At 40.3% G+C, this 26,552-nt stretch overlaps 1 protein-coding gene across 1 annotated transcript in view; it reads right to left on the bottom strand.

The window, feature by feature from the left end:
- Positions 1-8,733, bottom strand: part of CERK (ceramide kinase) — a 40,179-nt gene extending 31,446 nt beyond the window's left edge. Inside the window, exon 1 of the mRNA XM_062490777.1 lies at positions 8,595-8,733. Within this exon, the coding sequence (XP_062346761.1) occupies positions 8,595-8,733 (139 nt within the window). The remainder of the gene's footprint in view (positions 1-8,594) is intronic.
- Positions 8,734-26,552: the final 17,819 nt, after the last annotated feature.

Genomic DNA, 26,552 nt, shown 5'->3' with positions numbered 1-26,552 from the left:
GCTGTTATTTCATCTCAAAAAAGTACAACTTAAAATGCATGCCTTGTATTTACATACATGCAAGTGCTCTCTGTAAACATGCACATGCATAATAGATTTAACACTGTCATAATGTAGTCTTATGTAAATAATCTCTTCTATAATAAGAACTATACTATACTTGCTCCTCTCACATATACAGAGTGATACCAAGACATTGAGATATTCAACACATAAAATACAGACAATAACACCACTGTGACTGGAGTTTATTCTACATTTCATTTTCCTCACTATTTTGCAGTGGTACAATGGTAGTGGTGAGGAATGTAAAATGAGTGAAAAGTTTTCCTGACCTCTTCACAGTCATGACTGCAATTCATTTGCCACTAATTCACTTTTATTATTTTTTCCCATCCTATTTAATTGGTTTAGCCAAAAGTCTTTACATATCATCACACGTTTTGATGATCTGTGGGCTACTTACTCAAAGGGTTTTGGTATTTGATGTGATTTGTACCCATTTAGTGATTTTATCTTCCCCGAATTTTTTTGCATGATTCAAAAGAAATGTAGCCTTTCAAACTTAACACTGAGGTCCTTTAGGAATCTGACTGTATTTGAATGCTTCAACTTTAAAACAAATTTCAGCTTATAATAATTTTATTTACTATATTCAAAGCAGAAGTCACATAATGTTGTTATAAAGATCCAACAGCAAAGATAAACTCTGAGATGTATGATATGTATACTGTATATATGCATATGTAAGACTATATCTAGTACTGGACAATAACACTTGTTTGGTTATTTGGTCTTCCTAACAGATGCAAAAGCTGCTGAGGAATCTCAATAAGATTAACCTATACATTTATCCAAGGAAAAAGGAATACAGAACAGAGATGGAACAATAAAGGAAAGGAAGCACATTTTTTAATCTTTCTTTCCCAAAATTGCTTTTACTTATTTTTCAACTGGCTCTGTCACCAATCCATATGTCAAAATATGAATGAAAGTTTGCTGCATCTATAAAGATTGCACTTAAATGGTAATTTATTTTGTTACTGCTCAAGGATATGCTATAAAAGTTAGAAACTACATTTAGATCAAAATTTAAATGGCAGAGCTCTAAATAACATTTTTGGAAATAGTTGTACATAGTGCATACTTATTAGTATGTATGCTAGGAGCAGGAACTGAAGTAATTGTCTTATTAAGCATTTTTCATATAATAAAGCTGTCCAACTGTACAGATAGCTAACAGATTTTAAAGTATTTCCAAATCTTTATCACTGAAAGCATTTCTTTGGATTACATACTTCAGTACATATTACACAGCTTCTATAAAACTTCAAACCACTTACAAGCTCTCCTAATTCTGTGTTCCCCCTCTGACAATTGCATGACTGGTTTGATTTTCCAGCAAATCTCTTCACAGACAAGACCAAAAAAAAGCAAAAAGTAAATATTTTTTGTTTATATGTATGTTTTTTTTTATCTTATGGCACCAAAGTTACAAATCTGAAAAACAGATTCCTGAAAAATGGGAGGGAAAAACACCAAAGGAAGAAAAGCAAAGAACAGATCCCACCTTCCATCTGTAAATCTTTGGCTTTGGTGAAAGTCTGAGGAGTTTCTGCTCTCAGAATACCAGCTCTGTCGATTACACCCCTCAGTACTACTTAGCACCATAAAAGCATCAAGCAACTCCACTGTCCTGACAGCATACTACAATCTTAAGGCAGTCAAAATCACACACTACTGAACCCAGTAATTGCTGATAATCAGAAAGATGCAAAGCTGTCCCAAATAACATTTGTTATTCAGAACATTCCCTAACACTTATAACAACAAATTCTAGTGTGCTTTAATGGAACTCAAGAACTTCTATCAGTCTAAATATCTCTTTCACTACTTGACTTAGTGCTACAGAGAATATTGTTTAATCACATTGCAAACCAACTACTTAGTCCCACCCCTCCCTCTTTGCTCCAGAAGGAAGAAGCACTCAGCGTGAAGCAGAAACCTTCACTATGAGCACAACAGTCATGTTCTTCTGTCTTTTAGTCACCAAAACCATAAAAAACAGTACTAACCCATCCTCTTTTGAAGGTTCACTTAGGTACTCATTACAGTCCTTTGCCACACCTACTTTTGTAGCATTTACCCTGCTATTAAGTAGCATGAGTTCATTTCACTGACAGCATAAAAGTGTTCAATGGAAGCCCTTCACCTTTATGTGTTTCTCCCAAAACATGAAAAACCTTATTGCCACATTAACAAAACACACACAAAAAACGTTGCTTACAGCAGTACAAGATCAACATTAAGGAAAAAAAGGTTGAAACATGGGCTCAGACAATATCAAACAAAGAACTTTACACAGTCCAATTTATTCAAACAAGTATTCACAACAGCTTCTAGACAAAATTTTCACCATGGTCAATGGCTAGCACATTAGAGATAAAGAGCTGACCATCCAGAGAAGGTGGATGAAAGGGCATGGCAAAAAAACCAGTAAAAAGTTAAAAAGCCAAACAAAACACACAGTAAACAGGTGACGGTCTCCTCAGCAGTCTGGCTGTGCCAGTCATTACTCATTCCGGGTCACAGTGCTCTTAAATCTTCCTAAAAGCAACATTCTTCCTAAAAGCAAACTGATAAATCAGCAAAACACTGGATTAGATGCACACTGCTTTTCCCACATTAAGCAAGTGGGAGAGGGAAAAAAACACCACAGAAACAAAACCAAAGTAAGCACAAAGTGGGCTTTCTTTGTGCAAAATGCAGCCAGAAGTTGGGAAGTGTGTATTTCTGTGTTAAGAAAAGATTTTTGGTGTGTCATTGCTGTCTGCCACTCCCACAGAACGGTTCCTGAGTTTATGAGCACTCACTCAGAACCTCAGTCAAGACTTGTTCGTTCATCACATCCTACAGATCAAACTTCCCCCTCACAAATGTGGTAGCTCAAAGCAACCTAGACACATGCACAAGCACAAAAACATTGCTGATCATAGCACTTGGTTTATTCTTAAAATTCAGCTGAGGCCCACAGACACAGTGGCATTTAGAATCAATTTAAACTATTAGCATTTTCTCATGACTTAAAAATATCAACAAGTAAAAAGCTGGGATAGAGGTTTAAGTAAAAAGTGTATTTTCAGGCACTTTGAAAACTAGTTTGCTGTTAGAGCTCACATGAAGGGTCAAGCTTTCAGGTTTAAGATTTACCCTCACCTAAAAGCAAGAGAACAGGAATACTTTCCTATGAGAAGGTACATGGTATTATACCAATCATGCACCATAGAAAGACATGTTTAATAAATACTGGAGTAAGAGAAGGAAGGATATAGAGCAGAATTACTGACAGTTCACATCCTAAGGGAGGAAGAAGAAAAAAAATGTCATGATCGATTTAAATCAAAACTGTGGACAAGTCACAGAAACATCCAAAGGCCATGATTCCACCATGTACACCCACGTGCAAGGAAATTTGCTTCTTTTATTTAAAGTAAATATTCAAGTATTTTGTAAACCAACAGACAGTCTCCACTATGATCACACAGCTACTTCACATCACACGCATCTGAAACAAAGCACAGCAATTTGAACTTGGATCAACTTCAATATTTATATCATACTATTGAATGTTTTCCCATTGCTTCTTCTGCATTTCCAAATTAAATCTCTTCTGCTCAACTATGAATTATTTCAGTGACAAAGCAGGTAACAAGATGCACTTATTCACCTTAGGGGGAGGAAACAACCCAGCAAAAAGGCATATGCTGAAGAACATGTATTGCTTAATATAGAGTGCATGTCTATTTGAGTAAGGTATCTTCCAGAAGCCAACACATTCCAAAGAAGCAATGCCTGCTGGAGCAATTATTCCCCACATCCTACCTGCTGTAGTTGTGGCATTGCCTATAGAGAAACATGGTTCTCATTTCTGCACACACCCACTGCCAGATGGGAATGCCTGATGACAAATGACCTTGACTAAGGATGTGCCACACTCTGCAAGTACCAGGTGCTGGACAGACCCCCACTGCCACCCTCTGCTAAATACTCTTTTATCAAAGTGAGCTTTCTTTAGAATCCACCAGAATTATGTCAGTGCTGTGAACACTAGTACTGAGGCTTCCTCAGATGGTTGTTTTGGAAAAGACACATGGAAGAGAATTCTGAAATACAAAGGCTAAAAGAAAGCACACACCATAAGTGAACACAGAGCTCAGGGTCTAGTTTGGTCATTCCCTTCATGTTTGTACTTTAGAAAAAAAATTCTAGAAAAATGACAGGAGAATATCATTCTGCTTTTGCAATACTTTAGTACCAGGCCCAATAAAACTTTAGCCAATGCTTCTGAAATACATCTAAGTATATAGGTACATATATAGATACATATACATACATATATACACTCTGCTATGAATTTGGTACAAAAAGTTTTATCACATGTTATTTGAGAAAAACCTGTGCCATCAACACGAGGGAAATAATAATAATAATACAATTTAGCTGACAAACTTTGCATACACTATTTATGATTAATAACTAAATTTCATGGAGAAACGTTAAAAGGTTGAAAAATAATGTTCATCAGAAAATTTGAAGATGGAGGAATCCCTAGGTAAAAAGATGCATAGCTGAGAGTAACAGAGAAACACATGAAAATTTACAGGTAAAACTTCTCCATATGAGTTCAAACATGTCTAACCATCAAAGAACAGGAAACAGGAACCTGATTATACTAAAGAGAGAACTTGAAACTATGATGCTGTTAAACAAAGACTAAGAGTAGGAAATAGACTGCATTTCACAATTTAAAAATATACCATGACTTGAACAAACATTTGATGTTTTTGTTATTGTTGGTATCTTCCAAATTATAGCATTAAAAAAACTCTCCTGATTTAATGCTACTTCTGAATTTTGACAAAATAGGGTTTAAATATAGACCTATATATATGGATGAATATAAATATCTCTGTACAGAGATAAAAAAACCAGAAGACTCTCCCCATACTCTCCAAAACTATTTTCCTGGACAAAGTTCATGTTGTTTCCTATCTGTTCTTGATTTTGGATGCAACAGGGAAAGATAAAAATTTAAACACTTTTACAATACACCTAGCTAAAGCTCTAGTTCTGTACATGTCAAAGTCTGAAAACCTTGAAAAAATGTATTCCAAACAATTTTTATTTATATATCTAAATTCAAGACAGTAATAAATGCTCTGAAAATAAGTAGCCCTGAGTTTTTACAATTTAAAGACAACTGCTTCACTGTAATAGCTACCTACTAAACAAGAAATATTGCACTTTTATACTGCATAATTTAGTCTGTATTTAGACACAATGTAATCATGTAGTCAAAGGCTAAATGGTAGAAAGATACTAATCTTGGTCAAGCAACTCTTCTGAAATTATATGCTTCTAACTAACCATCTTCCATATTATTAAGTTTATTTATATATTGTCATGTATGCTGCTCATATTTCCAAAATAATTGTAGAGAACGCAATGAATCATCACAGGTCTTAAAAAGAGCTTGGAGACAACAGGGCAGCAATAATACAAAACTGATGATTATAAAGCTTGAGTGCAAGGAACACATGAATTAACAAGGGTGCTAAGAAGAGAAGGTACATTATCTATTGTATTGATCCCTACATAAATTATACCTGTGCCTCCAGAACACTTAGGCATTTCTTTTTCTTCTCTTTTCTCTTGTGATTTCACATCATGTTTTCCAAAATCTTGCAAACAGCTGTGCTACAAGACAGCAGCTGCACTCAGTAACCTCTTAAGGCATCTCCAGCTGGGTGCTACTTCAGAAACTGCCTCATATAGACTCTAATTTACTGTGTCCCACTCTTCTTCCACCATTCCCACAATTCTGACATTTGGAACATGTTTCAGGGCGGGTTCATACACCACTTGGTCTACCAGGAGCAAGTCAAGAAAACTCACAACTGAAAAAGTAGTAAAAATTCACAACTTCAAGCAGCTGTAACCTTTAGAGTGCTCACGGAGAGCCAGTGTGAATCTGTGACACTCGTGCTTGGTCTAAAGGAACTCATCAGGCAGGAGAACAGCACTCCCCTGGAACTTGGTCTAACCTACACATCAGTCTCCTAGTGACATTGCAAAGACATTTTTAGAAGGATTTTACACTATTCAACCAAATTATCTCCAAAGTAGGAGCTATCTTACCTAGTGGGAGCAATTATCTCAAAAGATCTTGACACTTTCTATTTTAAATTTAAAGTCCAGGTACCTTAATCTAGACTAATTTTATTTCATTTTGAAAAGTATACAGCCTATTTCTCACAACAATGTATTAAGCTTGGCAGAATGAAAGAATCCATTTGTCCTTAAAATTTTAAGTTCCTTTAACTGAGAAAAATTCAGGAATCTCTGATTACTTTTTTCATCAGTATTGTTGATAAACACTAGATTATGTGAAACTATTTGCATGATAGCAAGGGAAGGATAACAAACTCTATTTTTACATCACAAATAAGAAGGGCTGTACTTAAAACATAACCAAATCTCAAGTATATAAACTGTAACACCAAATTCTTATAATTCTTGAGTTATCTTCTTCCTCTTCCCCTCACCTTCTTGAGAAAAGCCTCAGGCCAATAAGATACTATGATAAAATCTGAAAAATATTTAACAAAGGTGCATGGTAAGATTGGAAGAACTATTTAAGCTTGGGGACTTGCCTGGGATTGGAAACATCTATACTCAAACCCTTCTCAGATAAAACTTCTAGTCAGCCTTTCTATTATTAGTTCCTCACTGTCTCAGATCCTGCAACCTCTGAAATGAGGATGACAGCAGTTTCCAGCTCTACAGCAGCTGCTGGGAAAAAAAGGACATTACGCATTTTCAAATGTTCACATGGCATGTTAGTATGGCTGCATTAACAACAGAAATATATATAAAGAAATAAATATAAATATATGTATTTATATGCGAATATATAAAACCCCCAAGGTCAAAAAAACACCTCTTAAAAGTACAGTAGAATGTTTGCATATCAAACTTTCTCAGAAGTTAACCTGAACTTTTTCAGGTATTTTCATCAGAGACTTCTCAGACTAGAAGTTTTGTACATCCACACTATATTAACTGCACAAAAGGGGAACTATAGGAATCTTTGTTACCACATTGCAAACTAGTTTGCAATATATTAAATATTTCCAAACCAGTAAATCTCAAAGGTCAAACTTTCTTGGTAGTACTTCCACTAAGCTAGGAGTTTAAAAAAAAGCTCCAAAACCCCTCAAACCCCACAAAAGTAGTCATTGTCTGAAACACTGCCTCAGTATGAAAGTGTTCTTAACCACAAGTCTTGCTGCAACTAAAAAAAAACAAAAACAAAACTGTTTTTTAGGTTTTGTAAGTCTCCTATGTACTGCTACGATTACTTTAAATACATTACAAACTACACGCTTCTCCGTACTGGCGGCGTCAAGAAACAATGGGGTTGAGCTGAACAAATCAGTGTTTCGCCCGGCCAGCTGAGCTGCGGGGACAGGTGTGTCATCACATCACATCTGAGCCATCAGCTCGGAACAGATGCTCGGCCAGAGCCACTCTCGGCTTTGTTTGGGGAGGCACAGCCCGAGCAGGGCTCAGCACCGCCCGAACCCGAGCAGGGCTCAGCACCGCCCCAGCCCGAGCAGGGCTCAGCACAGCCCCAGCCCGAGCAGGGCTCAGCACCGCCCGAACCCGAGCAGGGCTCAGCACCGCCCCAGCCCGAGCAGGGCTCAGCACCGCCCCAGCCCGAGCAGGGCTCAGCACCGCCCGAACCCGAGCAGGGCTCAGCACCGCCCCAGCCCGAGCAGGGCTCAGCACCGCCCGAACCCGAGCAGGGCTCAGCACAGCCCCAGCCCGAGCAGGGCTCAGCACAGTCCCAGCCCGAACAGGGCTCAGCACCGCCCCAGCCCGAGCAGGGCTCAGCACAGTCCCAGCCCGAACAGGGCTCAGCACCGCCCCAGCCCGAGCAGGGCTCAGCACCGCCCCAGCCCGAGCAGGGCTCAGCACCGCCCCAGCCCGAGCAGGGCTCAGCACCGCCCCAGCCCGAGCAGGGCTCAGCACCGCCCCAGCCCGAGCAGGGCTCAGCACCGCCCCAGCCCGAGCAGGGCTCAGCACCGCCCCAGCCCGAGCAGGGCTCAGCACCGCCCCAGCCCGAACAGGGCTCAGCACCGCCCGAACCCGAGCAGGGCTCAGCACAGCCCCAGCCCGGGCTGCCCTCAGCACAGCCCCAGCCCGGGCTGCCCTCAGCACAGCCCCAGCCCGGACTGCCCTCAGCACAGTCGCGATTGTCCCGCGCCACCTCCGCCTGTCGGACTTTGAACCCCGGCGGCGACGCACGGGCGCCCGAGGGCAGGAAGCGCTCACGGAGGCCGGCGGAGCTCTCCGGATGCTCAAGGAGCCCCGGGCCGCAGGCCGTCCCCGCCGGGGCCGCTGCAGACGCCCTTCCCCCGCAGCCACGGCCGAGGGCAGGCGCCTGTCGGGCGGCCCCGGCCCGCCCCAGGCCGCGGCAGGTGCGCCCCGGCCCCGGCCCGCTCTTTCGCTCCGCTCCCTCGCTCACTCACCGCCGGCGCGGCGCGGCGGGCGGGGGTCGCGCCAGGCCAGCCGCCCCCGCTCCTCGTCTAAGGTGACCTCCCAGGAGCACCGCCCCAGCCCCAGCGAGGACACCAGCCGGGGCCGCCGGCCGCCGGGGACGCGCTCCATGGCCGCCGAGAGCCCGGCCCGCCGCGGCCGCTAGCACATGGCCCGGCGGAGCGGGCAGCGCCGCGGGGCGAGCCCGGCAGCCTCTAACGGAGCCCCCGGCCCGCCGCTACCCCGGCCCGGGCGGGGCGGGCTCGGCGTCAGCGCTGCGCCAGCGGCGCGGGGCGGGGCCGCGGCAGCGGCAGCGGGACACGCTTTGTCTGCTCGCCCCGCCGGAGGGACACGCGTGCCCTCCACCCGCGGCTCGCCCCGCCCCGAGCCCCCGGCTCCGGGCAGAGATACCCGCGCTGACGCCGTGACGGGCTTGGATTGCTTTCGTGGGGGTTTTTTTGCGAGACAACGAAGCACCTATGTCGGTGACGATGGAGTCTTCCCTCTTTCCCTTTAGACAGTGAAAATGCAATGAGTGCATACAAATGTGTGATGATACAAACCTGTCCATCTAACTTCACCTCTCTTTACATAGAAACGTTTTGGATTTGCTTTAAATATAGGGAGAGTAATTCACTGTAATTGAGCTCTTAATTATTTGCTGCCTTCTCTCTACTTGGTGTTGCTGAAGTGTATAACCATCAGCATCCTACCACAGTACAGGCCAGAGAGAGCAGCAGTACCCACCTCCAACCTCCCTCCAAATATGAATACTTCCTACAGAGTTTAGTAGAAAACACCTCTGGTGTGTTCTTACCTGGGTCTAGCCCATGCCCAGCACTCCATCTGGCTTTGCTCAGGCTCAGAAATCTTCTGCACTTCAGGTCTGCTCTGAATCTTATAATATACTCACATTTCAGTCACATTTTGCAAGGGAGAATGACTTTACACATTTACAAGGGGGAATACAGCAAGGGGGAATAACTTTAAATGGAAAGAGAGCAGGTTCAGATTAAATATTAGCAAGAAATTCCTTACTGTGAGGGTGGTGAGCCACTGGAACAGGTTGCCCAGAGAAGCTGTGGATGCCCCATTCCTGGGAGTGTTCAAGGCCAGCTTGGATGGGGCTCTGAATAACTCCATCTAGTGGAAGGTGTCCCTGGCCAGGGCAGGGGGGTTGGAAAAAGGTGATCTTTAAGGTCCCATCCAACCTATACCATTCTGTGATTCTTTGACTTCATATTCTGAAAACAAATGAGCTAAGCTCTGTCATGAGAGTTACATGTTGAAGATGGTCTTCCTGTACAACAAATACTAGTTTTCATCTATCGCAGTCATTGCAGTAGACTTTCCTCTGGAGTTGAAAGACATATTACCTTTATTGGTGAACAAAGCTAGGTATGCCACACTTTCACAATTTTAAGGAATACTTTGTGAGTTGTTTTGTTCTTTACATTTTTTTAATCTGTCCCTCCACAAAGACCTGTAGAGCTCTTTATACTGAAACTTAAAGTTTGTTGCAAAAATCCGTGGTAAATAATAGTCCACCAAGTGCAATTCTGAGCAGTCATTACTATCTCACTGGTTCCTTGTATTTTGCCACCTACGTCATCTCCTATCATCCATCTTGCACTTGGATGGGGTGTAGTGGGTTGACTCTGTTTGGATGCCAGGCATCCACAAAAGCCAATTGCTCCCCTCCATAGGTGGAAAGGGAGAGAAAATGTAGGAAAGTGTTCATGATTGAGATAAGGAGAGAGAGAGATCATTCACCAAATAGTGTCACAGGCAAAACACATTCAAATTACAGATATTACCTGAATTTATTACTAAGAAAATTAAAGCAGGATAATGAGAAATAAAATAGGAACTTAAAAACAGCTTCCTCCACCCCTCCCTCCTTCCCAGTTCTACCTCCTTCCCCTGCAGAAGCAGGGAAATGGGGCATGGGGTTTGCCATCAGTTAATGACACATTGCTTCTGCCACTGCAGCAAGAGGAGTCTTTCTCCTGCTCCAACATGCGCTCCCTCCCACAGGAGGCTTTTGCTGTTGAACCCTTCAGACATGCTCCAAAATTGAATGGATCACTAATACAAAGCTGTTATCTTAAAAATATTACACAGGGGTACTTATTCATAATTTCTTCAGTGAGCAAAGTTGATTTAATCTTTTATAGCCTACAGTCACCAGAATCAATATTCTTACACTGTGATCCATGTTAGCTGAAGAAGTAAAAAGTTAATTCCTTCTACCATTCCTGCATATGATGGTTTCCTTTTATTCTTATTAATTTGAAAACTCCTTTTTGCTTACTTAAGGCTAAAGTAGTGAACTGTAAAATACAGAAGTGATAAAATATTCTCTGGTCTGTTAGAAGCCTGTTAAGGTGCACTAGTACCACTAGCAGGAATGGCATCCACATTTCTTACTTGTTTAGACAAGAAGAAGCCACTTCTTTCTTCTTTGCACACTGTTTTAGTGTTTTGTTCACAGAATCACAGGATGGATAAGATTGGAAGGGATCAAAGTTGGTCATCTGGCTCAACCTTCCTGCTCTGTCAGGGCCATCCTAGAGCACATTGCATAGAATTGCTTCGAGACGGTTCTTGGAAAATCTCCAGTGAGGGAAGCTCCACAGCTTCTCTGGGCAACCTGTTCCAGTCCTTGGTCAGCTTGACAGTAAAGACGTTTTTCCTCATATTCATGTGGAACTTCCTCTGCATCAGTTTCCACCTATTGCCTCTTGTCTTATTGCTTGGAACCACTGAGCAGAGCCTGGCTCCATCTTCTTGACACCCACCCTTCAGATACTCATATACATCGATGAGGTCTGCTCTTATTCTTGTCTTCCCAAGACTGAAAAAGCCCATCTTCCTCAGCCTTTCCTCATAAGAGGGATTCTACAGTCTCTTAATCATCTTTGTTGTCCCCCACTGGACCTGGTCCTGGAGCAATATGTCTCTCTTGTGTTGAGGAGCCCATGATTTGGGATACTCCATGCTGCTACAGGAATGCCTTGCAGGAATTCTTACCAGTGCTTTGTTGGGTCTGCTCTGGTACTCTCTAGTAGAATATCAACATGTGCATCTGTCTCTAGAAAGTAAAGGTCAAATTTGAGCCAACACATTTTAATTTTCAATCAGTTTTAGTACTTTATGTTTTTCTTTTCTGATTGTAACAGAGAAATAATTTCTAAAGGATGACTGATTTAGTAGACTAAAGCACACACATCAATTATTGTTTTACTACTTATTACCTAAGCTTTTCATTACCACTGAGGGGACATAACTGTGGATGCAGTGATGCCAGTAAATTGCAGGATTTATTGCCGTGGTCGTAAAGACGTCCCATCACAGGGCTACATCCTGAGAAATGGCATGGTTGTAAAAACACCTCACTTTATTCACAGGTCCAGAAAGGCCACAGGAAAGGTTGCAATTGTAGTTAACTTGGGAACAATAATACATTATGTAACAAGTGCAACTCACAATGTCAAATGGGAAGAACACAGGAAGGTAACACAACTTAAAGTTTATTGCTATGATCCATTTACTACCTATCTAGACAACAGCAGTGATGAAAGCCAAATTTCTCTCCTCAGTGTCTGAGTTTAGAGTAGGTCATTCATCTCAAATGACACCAAGCTAAGTGGTGCAGCTGTTACTCCTGAAGGAAGAGGTGCCATCCAGAGGGGTCTTGACAGCCTTGAAGAGCAGGCACTTGCAAATCTCAGTAAGTTCAACATGAGAAGGTGCAGGGTCCCACACCTGGGACCTGGTAATCAGCAGTATCAATATGGGATGGGGGATGAAGGCACTGCAACCAGCCCTGAGGAGAAGGATTTGGGCGTGCTGGTGGATGAAAAATGGAATATGGTCTGGCAGTGCATTCTCATAGCCCAGAATGCCAACTGTATCCTGGACTAAATCCAAAGGAGTGTGGCCAGCCCACCTCATCCTGGGAGACACTTCTTCCCCTTTGCTCTTGTGGTGCCTCGCCTGGAGTGGTGAGATGCTGGAACAGGTGGCTCAGAGAAGCTGTGGATGCCCCATCCCTAGAAGTGCTTGAGACCAGGTTGGATGGGGCTTTTATCAGCCTGGTGTAGTGGAAGGTGTCCCTGCCCATAGCAGGAAATTGTTCTATGACTCTGGGATCTCTATAAAAAGTACTTAACTCTAGCAACTCTGTTATACTGAACAGGATCATTACATGATAATGCAGGCAGTCAATTAAGGAACTCTTCTAAGCAGGTACACCTATTTAATCAACAGCAGCAGAGACATATTCTTCAGCATGACCTGCATTACCAAAATATTGATTTAAATAATTACAAACTCCAGCTATTGCTCTTCCAAATCTCTTGCAGGTGTATTTCTTCATTAGGATCCTGTAACTAATTTATTTTCCATAGTAAAAATCAAGCATGCCCTTGTAGTATTTCGACAGAGGTAAAAAGTACTGTGTATCCAATCTTATCTGACAGAGAGAATCTAAAGTGGAAAAGATCTTACCCACAGTGAAATCTGGATAATTCTCACATAAGTATACTGAAGAACAAAGAAAAATAATATTCCACCACAACTGGCCACTCTACTCAGTTATGTGTTGGAATTGTAGAGGGAATCACAGATTTGTAGCAGGAGCTCTGAAAAACAGAGCTAGTCACAGACAGGTAAGGGAGCCCTTCAGCTGCTGTGCCCAGTGCTTCCAGGGAGATGGCTGCAGGCTCAAGGACTTCTCCATGTCCCAAGGAACATCTGCAATTATGCTCGGTCCCACTGAGGGAAGAAAAGGAAGTTCAAGATCAGTGAAGGAGCTCCTAATATTGTTCCTTGAATATGTATGTGAGTGGTCTTGTCCAAATGACAACTAGTGCAGGAGTGAAACTTTAATCTCATTGCTCAAGAATTTAAAACTGAACCAAAATCAACAAAAGGTTTTTACTTTTTCATGTATCGGTTTCTTTTTTAGTGCCCGGAAGTAACTATGAAGTATTTCTTTTCTTTCTAAGAAAAATACCCAAAGAAATTTTTAGAAGGCTGCTTAGGAGTAATAAAAAATTTTATCTCAATTCATGTCAGGTAAATTGAAGTACTTACACACGTATTAGATTCTATTCTCAAATGCACAAGTCACATTAGAACAGTGTAAATACACTATGAAGTCAAATTTGGCAATGAAATACTTCTGGAAAATGAAAACTAGCTGACAAAGATAATAAAGCAGAGGAAAAAAATTCTTTTAAAATATCAAAATACTGACTAATATTCCAATTCCTTTTCTACTTATCAACAAACAAAGACTAAAGCATGAGTAAAATATTATTTCTGCTGATGGAAAGAATGACATCACCTTCTCAAGAAAAATACCTGAGCTATTTTAAAGCTCTTCTACACTTTTATCATAAAAGTTTAAATTGCATTTATTGTTGGAAATGATCTGGAAAAAAAAAAAAAAAGTAGAGAGTAATTTTAAAGGCTTGTTTAAAAGGATGATTGCAGCCCTTTATTTACTTGAGCCAAAAGGTAATTGAGAAAGTTGTTGATATACAGCAGGATGCGGGATGAGATCCAGAAGGTACTTTGTTTTCTTGCAAAGGGAAATGCTGCATGCTGTTCCTGAACCATGGAAATTTACAGAATCCTTCCTTTCTTCCAAAGCTCCAACTTCCCTGCATATTCCCTGCCTAAGCTGCCGATCACTGTGAAAAATACTAAGTATTATTTGTTTCAAGCTGTCGTAGCTGTGGTTCCCACCTACAGATGTACACAGAAATACTGATTTGTGTTTCTTTGTTTAGTTCCTTATTACTATTTTAATTATTAGTCTGAACCAAACTCCCAGAGGAGATGTAAGACTCCCCCTCCCCCTCAATAACTGCATCCTTTTAAAAAACAATGAAATCGAAATGTCCCAGTCTGCCAGAATGATGATGCTCTTTGGCAGTGTCAGACCAACTTTCCAGTACCTAAAGGAGTCCCACAAGAAGGCTGGGGAGGGACTTTTTACAGTGGCATGGAGTGATATGACAAGGGGAGTGGTTTTAAACTGAAAAAATGGAGGTTAAGATTGGGTACTGGGAAGAAATTCTCTACTGTGAGGGTGGTGAGGCACTGGCACGGGTTGCCCAGAGAAGCTGTGGATGTCCCCTCCTTGGAAGTGTTCAAGGCCAGGTTGGAGGGGGTTGTGAGCAGCCTGGCCTAGTGAAAGGAGTCCCCCCAAGGCAGGGGGGTTGGGATGAGGTGTTTGAGGTCCCTTCTAACCCTAATCACTCTATGATTCTGTCAGTCTATGAAGAAAGTGCTGATGACATCAGAACATTTCTCTCTTCTGTCCACCCCTAAACTGTATATATAATAACAGTCTATTTTTCTCTACAAGATGTGCTTTGCTGATACTTCCAGTCCCTCAAAACCAGGCTGATGCAGACCTTGCCTGGAGCATGCCCAGGTGCTTTTTTTACAGGACCATATACAGGGGACCAGTTCTCGAGAAAATCTCTAAGAAGCCATAACTTTGGGCAGGCAGATAATTTTTTATAGTTCTGATATCAAAGTACTATCAAATTATTTATCATGTTCAATAGCAACCTCCCTCATATGTAATAACTTTTACACATTCTATGTATAAGAACAGTAGGATTTTTTTAATGGTTTATAACTGCCTAAAGGGTTTTTTACACTATTACAGGAAATGTGTGTGCCACTGGCATGACACTATTGACAAATTTCAAGTGTAGGCTCTAATCTGTGCAATAAGAGCTTCAGGATGGAAGTATTGTTAACATAAAAATTCCTACCATCACCAAAGCAACAATTTTTCTCCCAACTCATTTTTAGACCTCTAAGTGGAGCCATTTGAACTGGATCTTTTATTCTCAGGGTGCTTCTCTAAATGCTTTGCTTCAGCAACCAGGGCTCTAATCCATATCAAGGCTCTTCTAACTTGCACCAGGCAGCATAGTCTTCATAAACTAAAAAAAATAAAGGAAAATTATTCTTCCACTTAAGATGGAGAGACTTGTTTTTAAGCCACTTTTCGAAGAACACACTATAAAACTACTAATCAACACTGCAAGTGAAATAATAGGAAAGCACAGAGGAGAAAAAAAAAATTGCATGGCCTGTGGAGGCAGCAGAAACAGCCCCTTTCCAAAGAGGATATAAACCAAACCAGCTTCTGTTTCTCTGAAGTAGAAAAGAAAAAACTGGGCAGTATATTTGTAAGACTTAAAATAACCACCTATTGAAATATTTTTAAAATAAAACAACCTCACAATGAAAAATATTTGTTACTTCCTTCAGTTCTGGATAGCCTCATTAGCAACACAGGAACTAAATAAAAATACAGATAATCAGATTATCAGCACTATCAAATAAGCACAGCCCCATTATTTATCATGACACTTCAGACCAAGTATTACCTAAAATATACTTAGTTGGACTAATTGGTCTAGTAGATAAATCCAGATAAAGTATATAGTACTTAGGCAACCATGGAAGCCTCTCTGTGTGCACCACCCATGGTCTTACTATAATAATATATAAATACTATATAAATACCCATGATCATCTTACTAGAATAAAATTTTTAAAAAAAATTAAAAATATATGAACAGCAATGTCATCCATGACAGCCAAATCAATTCTTCATTTCCATGTATCAGTGAAAATATCTGTAGCCTTGCAATGTTCATAAATCAAAGAAACATAAGCAACACAGACATCAGAATGTTTATGTGAAGAATCTACATTCCTAAAAAAGTTCTTGATTCTGTGTAGCTGCCAGGATTAAAAATGGACCTGATACAGACTGAATCAGAAGAAACATAAACCTAATTTGTAGTATTATGTTAAATAATTTTCATTTTTTAACCTTACCACCAAGGAAATGACACAGATGTGTCATTTCTGACTAAAACTGTAATCATTCTTGTGATCATAGGTAGATTGAGCTCACTCAGGAGCTAGTGAAATGCCTAATGACCAGTTACCAAAAAATCCTCCTACTTTCTATTTGACATTTGGGAAGCTCTTCCACACTTTCATCAATTTTTCTCCTTTTGAACTTATCACCTATCAAATATACTATGAAACACAAATATTCTCACCAGCCTTCTTGGAAGTAATTTTGACTGATACTCACAGGCTCGTGTGTTTTTCATTACATCTACATGACTATGAATAATTGGTTAAAAATGGATCTTGAATTCCATCTTCTTACAGGAGCAAGGGAAGTTCTAAGACACAGCCACTATTTACAAGACAGCAGAGTTACTGTATGAGGAAAAAGGATGCTCAGAAGGGCAAAGACATTTGCCTAAATTTGACAGATTTAATTCTTTCTTGTGAATACTGTAATTTTAAAATTGAATAGCACAGAGTTAACTTTATTAAAGTCCATTTTTAAAAATTAATTATTTATAACCAAGATTTATATGTTCATATTTTCATTTAAAGTATGGCACTATTTTGATTTCAGAAGAAAAAAAGCAAACCTACACAATACCTTTGCCAGAACAAAATTATTCAGAAAATATAGGAATGTATTAAATAAAAAGTAACAATTATTTTCTCCATCTTATTAGTTTTGGGACACAGTTTCATCAGTCGTGTTATTGATTCATTATATAATTAGAAGGTTCACAGGTGCACAAATTTATTTTTTCATAACTACCTTTATAAAGACAAAGATTCTGTTTGTAGATTCTTTCAGAGTTGCATTTTCAGGTTTAAGGGAAATGAAGGAAGGGGTTTTTTTTTAAGAGTGATTTTTTTCCTAGGGACAAGTTTAATTAATTCATGTGATTTAATTAACAACACTGCTTTCTGTGATTAGCCCAATATTTGAAAAACACAATATAAACCTAAAGTGCACGCTTAGAAATGTAGGTGAAATTCTCTTTTTCAGACCAAGGTTCTGAAAGGTAAGATGAAAGATGGATTGAAGCAGTTTGTCTGAACAGAGTAATTTTCACTTTGATTGTTTTTCAGATCACTACTGTAGTAGCGATGATGACAGCTGGTATGAAGCTGTCTGAATCAGTGATACTAGAATGCAAATACATGCCAATACTTTGCATAAAATCCACAAAGCAGAGTTATTTATGCATATGCCTTTTGACATCTCAGCATGCATGTTGACTTGAATCGACATACTTTTTTTATTTTCTGGTATTATATTTAAATGGAAAGCTAAGAACAGAATATAAAATCAGGTATAGTAAAAAAAGGGCAATGCTGAAGAAAGAGGTTCAGCTCATAACTGAAGTTAAATATTTAGTTCTAGTAAGTAAATAAATTTAAGGAACTTTGCTGTCCTCAACTTCATATTTGTTCAAAGGGTTGACAGTCATTTTGGGGATAGTCATGACTATACTGAAAAGAAAATTCAAAGACTGAAAAGTAATGAAATAAACATTTATAAGCTATTTGTCTTACCAGGTGACAATTGCTGACTAAATTGGAGCATACCATTTTATTGGAAACATATTTAGAGGTGACTAGTCTACATGTAATTTAAAATATAATTTATACAAATTGTAGCTTCTGATGAAAGCTACATGTTTTTAAAAATTGCACTGGGTTTTAATCAATCAGCTAATTTAGTCAGAACTATGAATCAGACTTCAGTGCAAAGCTTTGGAAAATCAATCACCTCAAAACTATCTCCAGACAGTGTAATGTGAACTGTTTTGCAAAAAATCATGACTCTGAAAGACACAATTGTTAATCATTATGGATGAGAAATGTCAGTTAGGAGTAATCAATGTTTCAAAAAAGAACCTGAGTGCAAAGGAACAATTTAAATCAATTGCTTTTATGGTTGTAGCTATAAGTGGGGAAAAGGATTATATTCTTAATGCCAGATTCTTTGTCTTGATTAGAAAAGAAAATGCAATAATGAGACTTGAACTAATAAAACATTTGTACTAGATTTAGCTGTGAAAAACTTCTTCCTCTGTCACTGCAGGATGGGCATGAGCCCATAAAGGGACAGAGCAGCAACTATAATAGAAACCAGGGAAGTGGTATTGAGTTAAAATAAATAGTCAGTCTAATTAAACTTGAATAAGATTTCATTCTTCTCTTTCTTTTTCATTTTACTTTTTTTTTTTTTTAAACAATGAGTCTGTGCCTAGAATTCTCAGGACAGAAGTGATAATGCTATAGGTGTCTTTCACAGCCAGCAATCACTGGCTACTGAGAAAGCATGTGTGATTTACTGCCTGTACCATATGGTTAATAATCTCAACATCACACATCCTTCTGGTCTTGCATGGAAGCGTTATGAACACTGTGGGATAGAACATGAAGTGGGGAGAGAGAAATGGAGAAGTGTGCTACAGATTGCCTCAGTAAAAACCAGAAATGCAACTCTAGACTTAACAGGAGCTGACAGTACCCAACAACAAACAGGACAAGCAGAAGGAGATAAACCCCCACATCTTCCCTTTTTAACCAGCACAAACCCCTGTACTCACCATGCAGTGTTTCAGAAGACAGACAATGAATGCTTCATGTGTCTGATTAGAGAAACATGCATAGCAGTGTCGACAGCAACACAGCATGACGTTGGGTTAAAACAGACAAAATGCTCCTACTTATTTGAATCAATGACAATGTGGCTCTCTAAAAACTCTCAGATAAAAAGTGACACGAGTAATGACAAAATTGAAGGAAGATGTTAATTCCTTTCACTCTCTGAAGACACTGCAAAACATGTGGGTATGGATGCAGGTGTGCATGTACAGCCAGATGGGAAAACATTTACCTGAACCTTCAAATCCACTGTGTAATAATGATATTAACACCTCACACACTATTTAACACTTGAGAGTGATGAAAATATAATGCAGCTAGACTTCTTTATCTTTAAAACTTAATTTGCTAAAAAAATCCTAAAAAGTTTCTCCTTTCTGTGTTCAGCTCTCTGGTAACCTACTTAGCTGCTCAGAGAGTGTGATATATGAGAACAAATCATGCTTTCTTCACAGAAAGTGAGATACAGCCTAATGAGTGTCAGCGTTGTCTCCAAAATTACTTTTGAAGGTATGAATTATGGAAAGGCAGAAACATATGTGGATAAAGCAGACTTAAAATGCAAGTCCTCATCCTCACTTCCTATCCCTCTTCACTTCCTGGACAGACACCAAAACTCTGACTTTGGACCAAAGCCAATGGAAGCCATCGGATTTTGAATGTCCTCTGACATTACTCACAGCTTCAGGTTTTCTTTCAGATTTTTTTGGTTTAGTTTAGCACATACTTGGGTGCTGAGCCCAACTGTGCTCTAGTTATCTAAAGCAAATTACCCAGTGCTAATTGAGAAATCTCTGGATAGCCAGGATGCCTGTCTGGAACAGGCAGATTATGACATAGGGTCTCAGAAAAGACACACATGCTCTGCAGGAGTAGCCAGTGGCTGGGGAGTACCTGGCAGTTACTCTACATCTGGAACAGCACAAAATGCCTTGGTTTGAGCAGCAGAATATCATGCTTCATGCCTGATGACACTTCCTATCAGGGACACCTCAAGAGTTTTATCACCAAAATCTGGGGGCTAGTGTCTTAGTCAAGGGATCTTCTAATTATACTCTTTTTTTCCTCTACTAGAATGAAGTCAGATCAAAGACTTCTTACATATCCATTATAAGAGTGTTGGGAGGCTCCCCCATGTTTAGATGTGAGCTGATTTCCCAGTTAAGACATCTCCATTATGTCCAACGCTCAAGGAAAAATGATAGGCACAAACTGGAGCACCTTTTTGTGGCATATTCCACAACCAAATCAGCAATGTTCTTGAAAAGCATTGCCGCACCTCATTTCGTGTTCTTCCAAACAGAATCTGTTTCATGAGTACCACAGCTGTCCTCAGAACTTACCTAACAGACTGTAAGTGAAGTTTACCGAGGTATTTCCTTCAAAACCCCATTATTGCTCTGAACCATATTGTTAAGTTAAATCTGGTTATAATGCTCATTCAAAACTTAGATTTAGAACCACAAGACCAGACCATTTACACAGTTTTATCAACTTCATTTTTTGGCATAGTAATTTCCATGGTTTAGAAAACATTATCTTTTTAAAAAATGTACCTCTCCTGCCTTTCCTGGCCTTTGTATGTTCCCCAAGGCTCCAAATCATCATGAGCACCTGGCAAAAAATGGGTTAGGACAACTCAGATTTAATGGCCACTACCTGATCTTCCATAGTTTCATGTGTTCCATGTTCCAGTTACAGTTCAAATATTCAAAAACCAAACAGGTTTCTAAAAGGAAAGTGATGGCTGAGTTATAATAACCTCAAGCTGATATCTCAGTAACTTCAAGAGACAGCAGCTAAGGTAGAAACATCTTGGTGAACACCAGACGAAAATAGCCTGGTTTTAAACAGTTTTGTAAGAGTGAATTTATTATCAGGCTCAAGCAAATCTTGTATCCACCCATCTGGAACTGAATCTAAAGAGACACTCTCTACAAAATCCATATTTGGTTTAGTAGCTCACTTCATTATTTCCTCCTCCCCAATCTACCAATAATACAACACAGTGGTTATTTCTCCACTGCTACAAGTGATCTATCACACCTTAAATAATGTCTGATTCCTTTCATATCTATATTTTGTTGAAAAATGTAATGGACAGCTAGTAAAATGGCAAATCTGTGAAAACACAACCATATTCATCATCATTATCATGGTCTCAAAGATGCTGCTGCTATAAGGGGCAAGTGCTAACACACTTGTAGCTACTTCTAACCCCATGTAGAAGACTCCTGTTTTTGGTTTAGGAGTCCAGAAGCACTAGCTGGCAGAGTATGTTCAGTCAAATTTGCTTCTAGAGTATCTTTGAGGTATTATCATACCATCCATTCTCCTTTTTACATATTCCAGCTGACTGTATGGGATTAACTTAGTCACTTTCATACAGTCTAGCCACATATTCTACCCAGTGCTGCTGGGACTGTTTTTTATAAATGACTCACTAAAGATTAAATCAATTCAGCTAAACCCAAAAGGTATCATATAATTTTCTTACGAACAGGTACACAGGATCCTCCATTGATCAGAAATCCACAGGTGGATGAATTTTCTATAGAAATCTCTGACTCATAGGAACATGGTAAGCACAGGAGGGCTGTATCTCTTTAATCTGGTGAAGCTACTTTGTGCTGATGCAATAACTAAACCACACAAGCAGTCAAGTTTCAAGTTTATTCCTACCAATTAATTTGGAAAGCATAATGCATTTTCCTCTTTAGGAAACAATCTTTTGTTTTCCTTGGAGACACCAATATTTGAAGATTGATAGTAGAAGCAGAAAAACAGTGTATAAACTAATAATCTTGTTTAGAGCAAGCCACTGGTGAATGATCAAATCCTGCATGAGGTTTTGTAGTATGGAATAGAGCAGGAATAAATGTTCTTCATTATTTGAGGGCAGCACAAATGCACAAAATAACATAAATATTGCAGTCTCTACGATGCAATCTCACTTACTACTATTCATTATGGGGGAAATGGTTGGCTTGGAATTTGGTTGACCTTTACAACGCCAATGGGAAGGTGTCTCAGACAGTTGTGTTCTTCCATTGTGCTTTAAAACCCAGTTCGTTTCTGAGTGGGCAAAATCCTTCATCAAATCAGGGGCTGTTCAACAAATTATAACGTTTTTCTCTGATGCAAAATGAGGCAACTTTACGAATAGTTTCAAGGCTTGTTGGAAACTATTCCAATTACGAACACTTTATTGCAATGTTCTAGGACAATCAACATGAATTGGTTTTAATAGCTACCCCTATTTTCTCAGGCTGCAGTGCAGCTGACCTCCCATAGCTGGGCACCAGTGTGAATTGCAGCAGTGAAGCTGTGATGAGAAGCCATGGGGATGCCTAGGAACCCTTAATTACTTTGATCAAATGTTGAGCCTACTAACTTTGCAGTCCACAATCAACTTGTCTACCCTTTACTGTCATTATCATGAATTAACCCCCATAATGTCCTGATTCCTGCTCAGCATAAAACACACATTAGAAACATCAAACTGGTGAAAAATTAATGATGAGAAAGGAAAGAAGATTTTCCTCAGATTCTATCAATAATTTTTTATTAATGTGTATGAATTATATATGAATTAATAATTAGTAAGTACTGTTTAAAGAGATTTAATGCTGCCTCATACATAAAAAAACAGCCTAATTTTCAGTTACTGATTTGTTTTCAGCCTGCTAATGTAGGACCACTAGAATAAAAACAATGAATAAAATGCAAGGGATGTTTTTTTCTGAAAATTCTAGTGTGAAGAAACAATAATTCACAGCTTTGATATTAAAAAAAACATAGCAAAGAAGACAGAAGCACTGCACATCACTCAGTTCAGATGACTTTTATACTGAAGTCTTGGGAAGAAATTAATCATTGCAGTAAGTAGGCAGAACACAGCTGGGAGTGGCTGAATTGTGCTGGCAACTAAGGCAAACTGAACAGCACTCTGTAGGGCAGCTCAGCTGGATTCCTGAGCAGCGAGAGGCTGCTAACCATCACAGCTTTTAAAACACCACAGTAGTAAAAGCCCACCAAATGGCTGCAAGGAAGTGTTTGGTCTCAGACCCAGTGGGAATTTCCTCAGATTTCAAATTGTGGGGGCCATGTGCCAAGATCCCTGCAGTACTTCCTAGCTGGAAAGTAAACAGCTGAATGTATTTGGCACAGTTTTTACTACTTTTGTATGAGTTTGCACAGCTATCACAGTACTGGAATCAAGAAGAATTGTTTTCCAAGTCAATAATTTTTTGCCATACCTCTGGGAAGTTTGTATAGGGTAAGTATGAGCTGACTAAAAACCCACCTTAAAAATAGATAAAGAAACATTATGGAATTTTTACTCGTATCAAGTAGAAATCACCCTCCAATCATTCTTCTACATAGAAGGACAACACTTTCAAGTGTGGTACAAAGTAGGATGTGCCCTTCAAAATTCAGGAAGGACTCTTTTTCTCCTTTCCTGTATTAACATATTTCCATCACAATCTTAATGTTGTCAATGTTGCAGCTACTCTAAGTAAGACATTTTGTTTCCTAACACACTATTATCAAAGCAGGTAGGTTCCAAAAATGCAGATTAGCCATCCCATGGTCATGTTGGCATGAGAAAGTCCAGGTTCAAACATTATGCCAGAACTCCTTGGTCTGCAGCTGACTGACACCTGGACATGCTGCAAGTGATGCCTGACTTTTTTCTTCAAGACTGAGATTACCAAGACATTACAGCACTGAGCAGTATTGACACATCTACTCCAACAGCTGTTTTGATGTCAGACTCCAGGGAGATCTCTTATCACAATCTCATAATGAGATATTAATAACAATCTTAGATAAAACTGCTTGCTCTTTCTCAGAGAGGAATTATCAGTAAATTTGAAACTCCATTTATAGTAGCGTACAGGATGGAAACACTGGTGGCAAGGAGGGTGATCTCCTCACTTCAATATGAGGCAAATACTTCAATATAAGACAAATTTTTATTTTTGCCTGCTTAAATGAGAAAAAGAATTGATCCTGTGTGAAAGGATAGTGAGAGCTACTTATACATTGATGCTACAAGTTCAGTTTGTTGCATAACAGAAACAAATGAAGAGGACTAATTCTAACAGAAGGGACCAAGTCTTAAAGCCCAGTCCTGCCAAAAGCACACAAGGCTCTTCTTCCTTGTGTCTGTTAAAAAGTTCTCATTTTCTGGGAAAAAACGTCTTTGTTCAAGGTCACTGTTCTTAGAATTCATAACATCTGTACCTGAGCTTTTTAGAAAAATCAGGGTTTCTCAGAGCAGGGTGAAACCTTTCCACATAGGTTCAGTTTCTCCCAGGCATCATGTATGTGTATATTGAGGACTATCTGCCAGATACAAATCAATAACAATGCAGGTCAGATGAGCAGGTGGCAAAAGAAAAAAAGTCCGGATGAAAGAATAAACATTCAGAGAACCACAGATACCTATTGCTGGCTGATTTCTTCAGGACTCCTAAACTTACAATAGATCTCTCAGATATTGATCCTTTTTCCTTGGTATCAAAGAGAGGAACAATCCCACTGAAGTTTTCAGGAGCTGACAGACGCTGTGAAAGGCTTTCCACAAGAGCACTGATAAAGATCCTTGCCTGTTTCTTCAGCTGAAAGATCATATGGCTTCACTGTTGAAAGAAACAAAACAGCAAACAAACACGGAGCAATTCTTTTAAGGTGAAATAAGCACTCAGGCTGACCTTGCCTTCCAGATACAGTGAACCACATTGTTTCTGTATGAAAAGCAGGTTCTGTGTTGGTTAGGTTTGCAGAAAGTAACCATCGTTTTTATCAATAATTCTGAAGCTCTTACAAGCCTAATGTTATGAGTGTTTTGATGGTGGACTGTAATGACTAAATTGAGCTAGAATGAAAAGGAATTCTTCAATATTTTCAGCGCCTCAGAACACAAGGAAGAACCTTGGAGCATTTTTGACAAATTAGGCCTGAACAAGTAGGATAGAAGTGCTAAGAATTTCTTCTGTCAAGGCAAATATATCTGTTTATTCTGATAACACCTATGAGCAACTTCTATCTCTTAGACAAGTCAAATTCATGCAAAATTGTCCTAGATACTGAGTCTCTATCAGACTCTAGTATAAACAGACAATTAATCTAAAAAGAGTAAGGAAAATTTATACATCATCAAACAATTTTGAATTCCCCTTTTTTCCTTCTCTCACATTAAGGTTATTGGAGTAGTTATTTTCCTCATCAGTATAAAAGGAAAAAGACCTTCACAAAATAATTCCATGTCTTTATACATCTAAATCCTCAAATTGGATTACTTGGGACTTGAGCCAATAGAAGGATTAAAGGAGTCAACAGGGGGGTTAAATGATGCTTTGATATCTAGCGAGGTAGTGTTTTCCCCTCAGATGACAGGCTGTTCATAAGGAGATACAGGACTTCCATAGGGCCTTTTTGTTAAAGCCACTGACAACTGCATGAAAAGGATACAAGAAGACCTCAGAAAGTTTTTTAATCCATTTTGCTAACGAGTTACATAATCCTTGGTTGTTGTATATTAGTCATATTATCCAAAGCCATACTAGTTTAGCACTCTGAACGACACTAATTTCTTCTAAGACCTGTTTCTCAGCAGAATGCCGAGCTTGTCCCAATGAGCCCTTCAGCTGTATCTGTCCTGCCTGTCCCAATGCACTGGCCCAATGCACAGACGCTTGTGGCTCTGGTTTGTCTAAGCTGCAGGTCCTGAGGCAGACACAAACGTCAGCACTGGCACTGCAGCCTGGCCAGGGAGCTGGATGGGAGACGGGGGAAGGTCTGCAGCACTGCACCCTCTGCACCCTCTGCACCCTCTGCAGCACTGCACCCTCTGCACCCTCTGCACCCTCTGCACCCTCTGCACCCTCTGCACCCTCTGCAGCACTGCACCCTCTGCAGCTCTGCACCCTCTGCACCCTCTGCACCCTCTGCAGCTCTGCACCCTCTGCAGCACTGCACCCTCTGCAGAACTGCACCCTCTGCACCCTCTGCAGCACTGCACCCTCTGCAGCTCTGCACCCTCTGCACCCTCTGCACCCTCTGCAGCTCTGCACCCTCTGCAGCTCTGCACCCTCTGCAGCACTGCACCCTCTGCAGCTCTGCACCCTCTGCAGCACTGCACCCTCTGCACCCTCTGCACCCTCTGCAGCACTGCACCCTCTGCACCCTCTGCACCCTCTGCAGCCACTGCACCCTCTGCAGCACTGCACCCTCTCCAGCACTGCACCCTCTGCAGCTCTGCACCCTCTGCAGCTCTGCACCCTCTGCAGCACTGCACCCTCTGCAGCTCTGCACCCTCTGCAGCACTGCACCCTTTGCAGCACTGCACCCTCTCCAGCACTGCACCCTCTGCAGCACTGCACCCTTTGCAGCACTGCACC

Source organism: Cinclus cinclus, chromosome 4, assembly GCF_963662255.1.
Source record: "Cinclus cinclus chromosome 4, bCinCin1.1, whole genome shotgun sequence".
In the NCBI taxonomy this organism is placed as follows: domain Eukaryota; kingdom Metazoa; phylum Chordata; class Aves; order Passeriformes; family Cinclidae; genus Cinclus; species Cinclus cinclus.
Note: the sequence above shows the minus strand (reverse complement) of the source record. Positions and strands in the feature narration are given on the sequence as shown.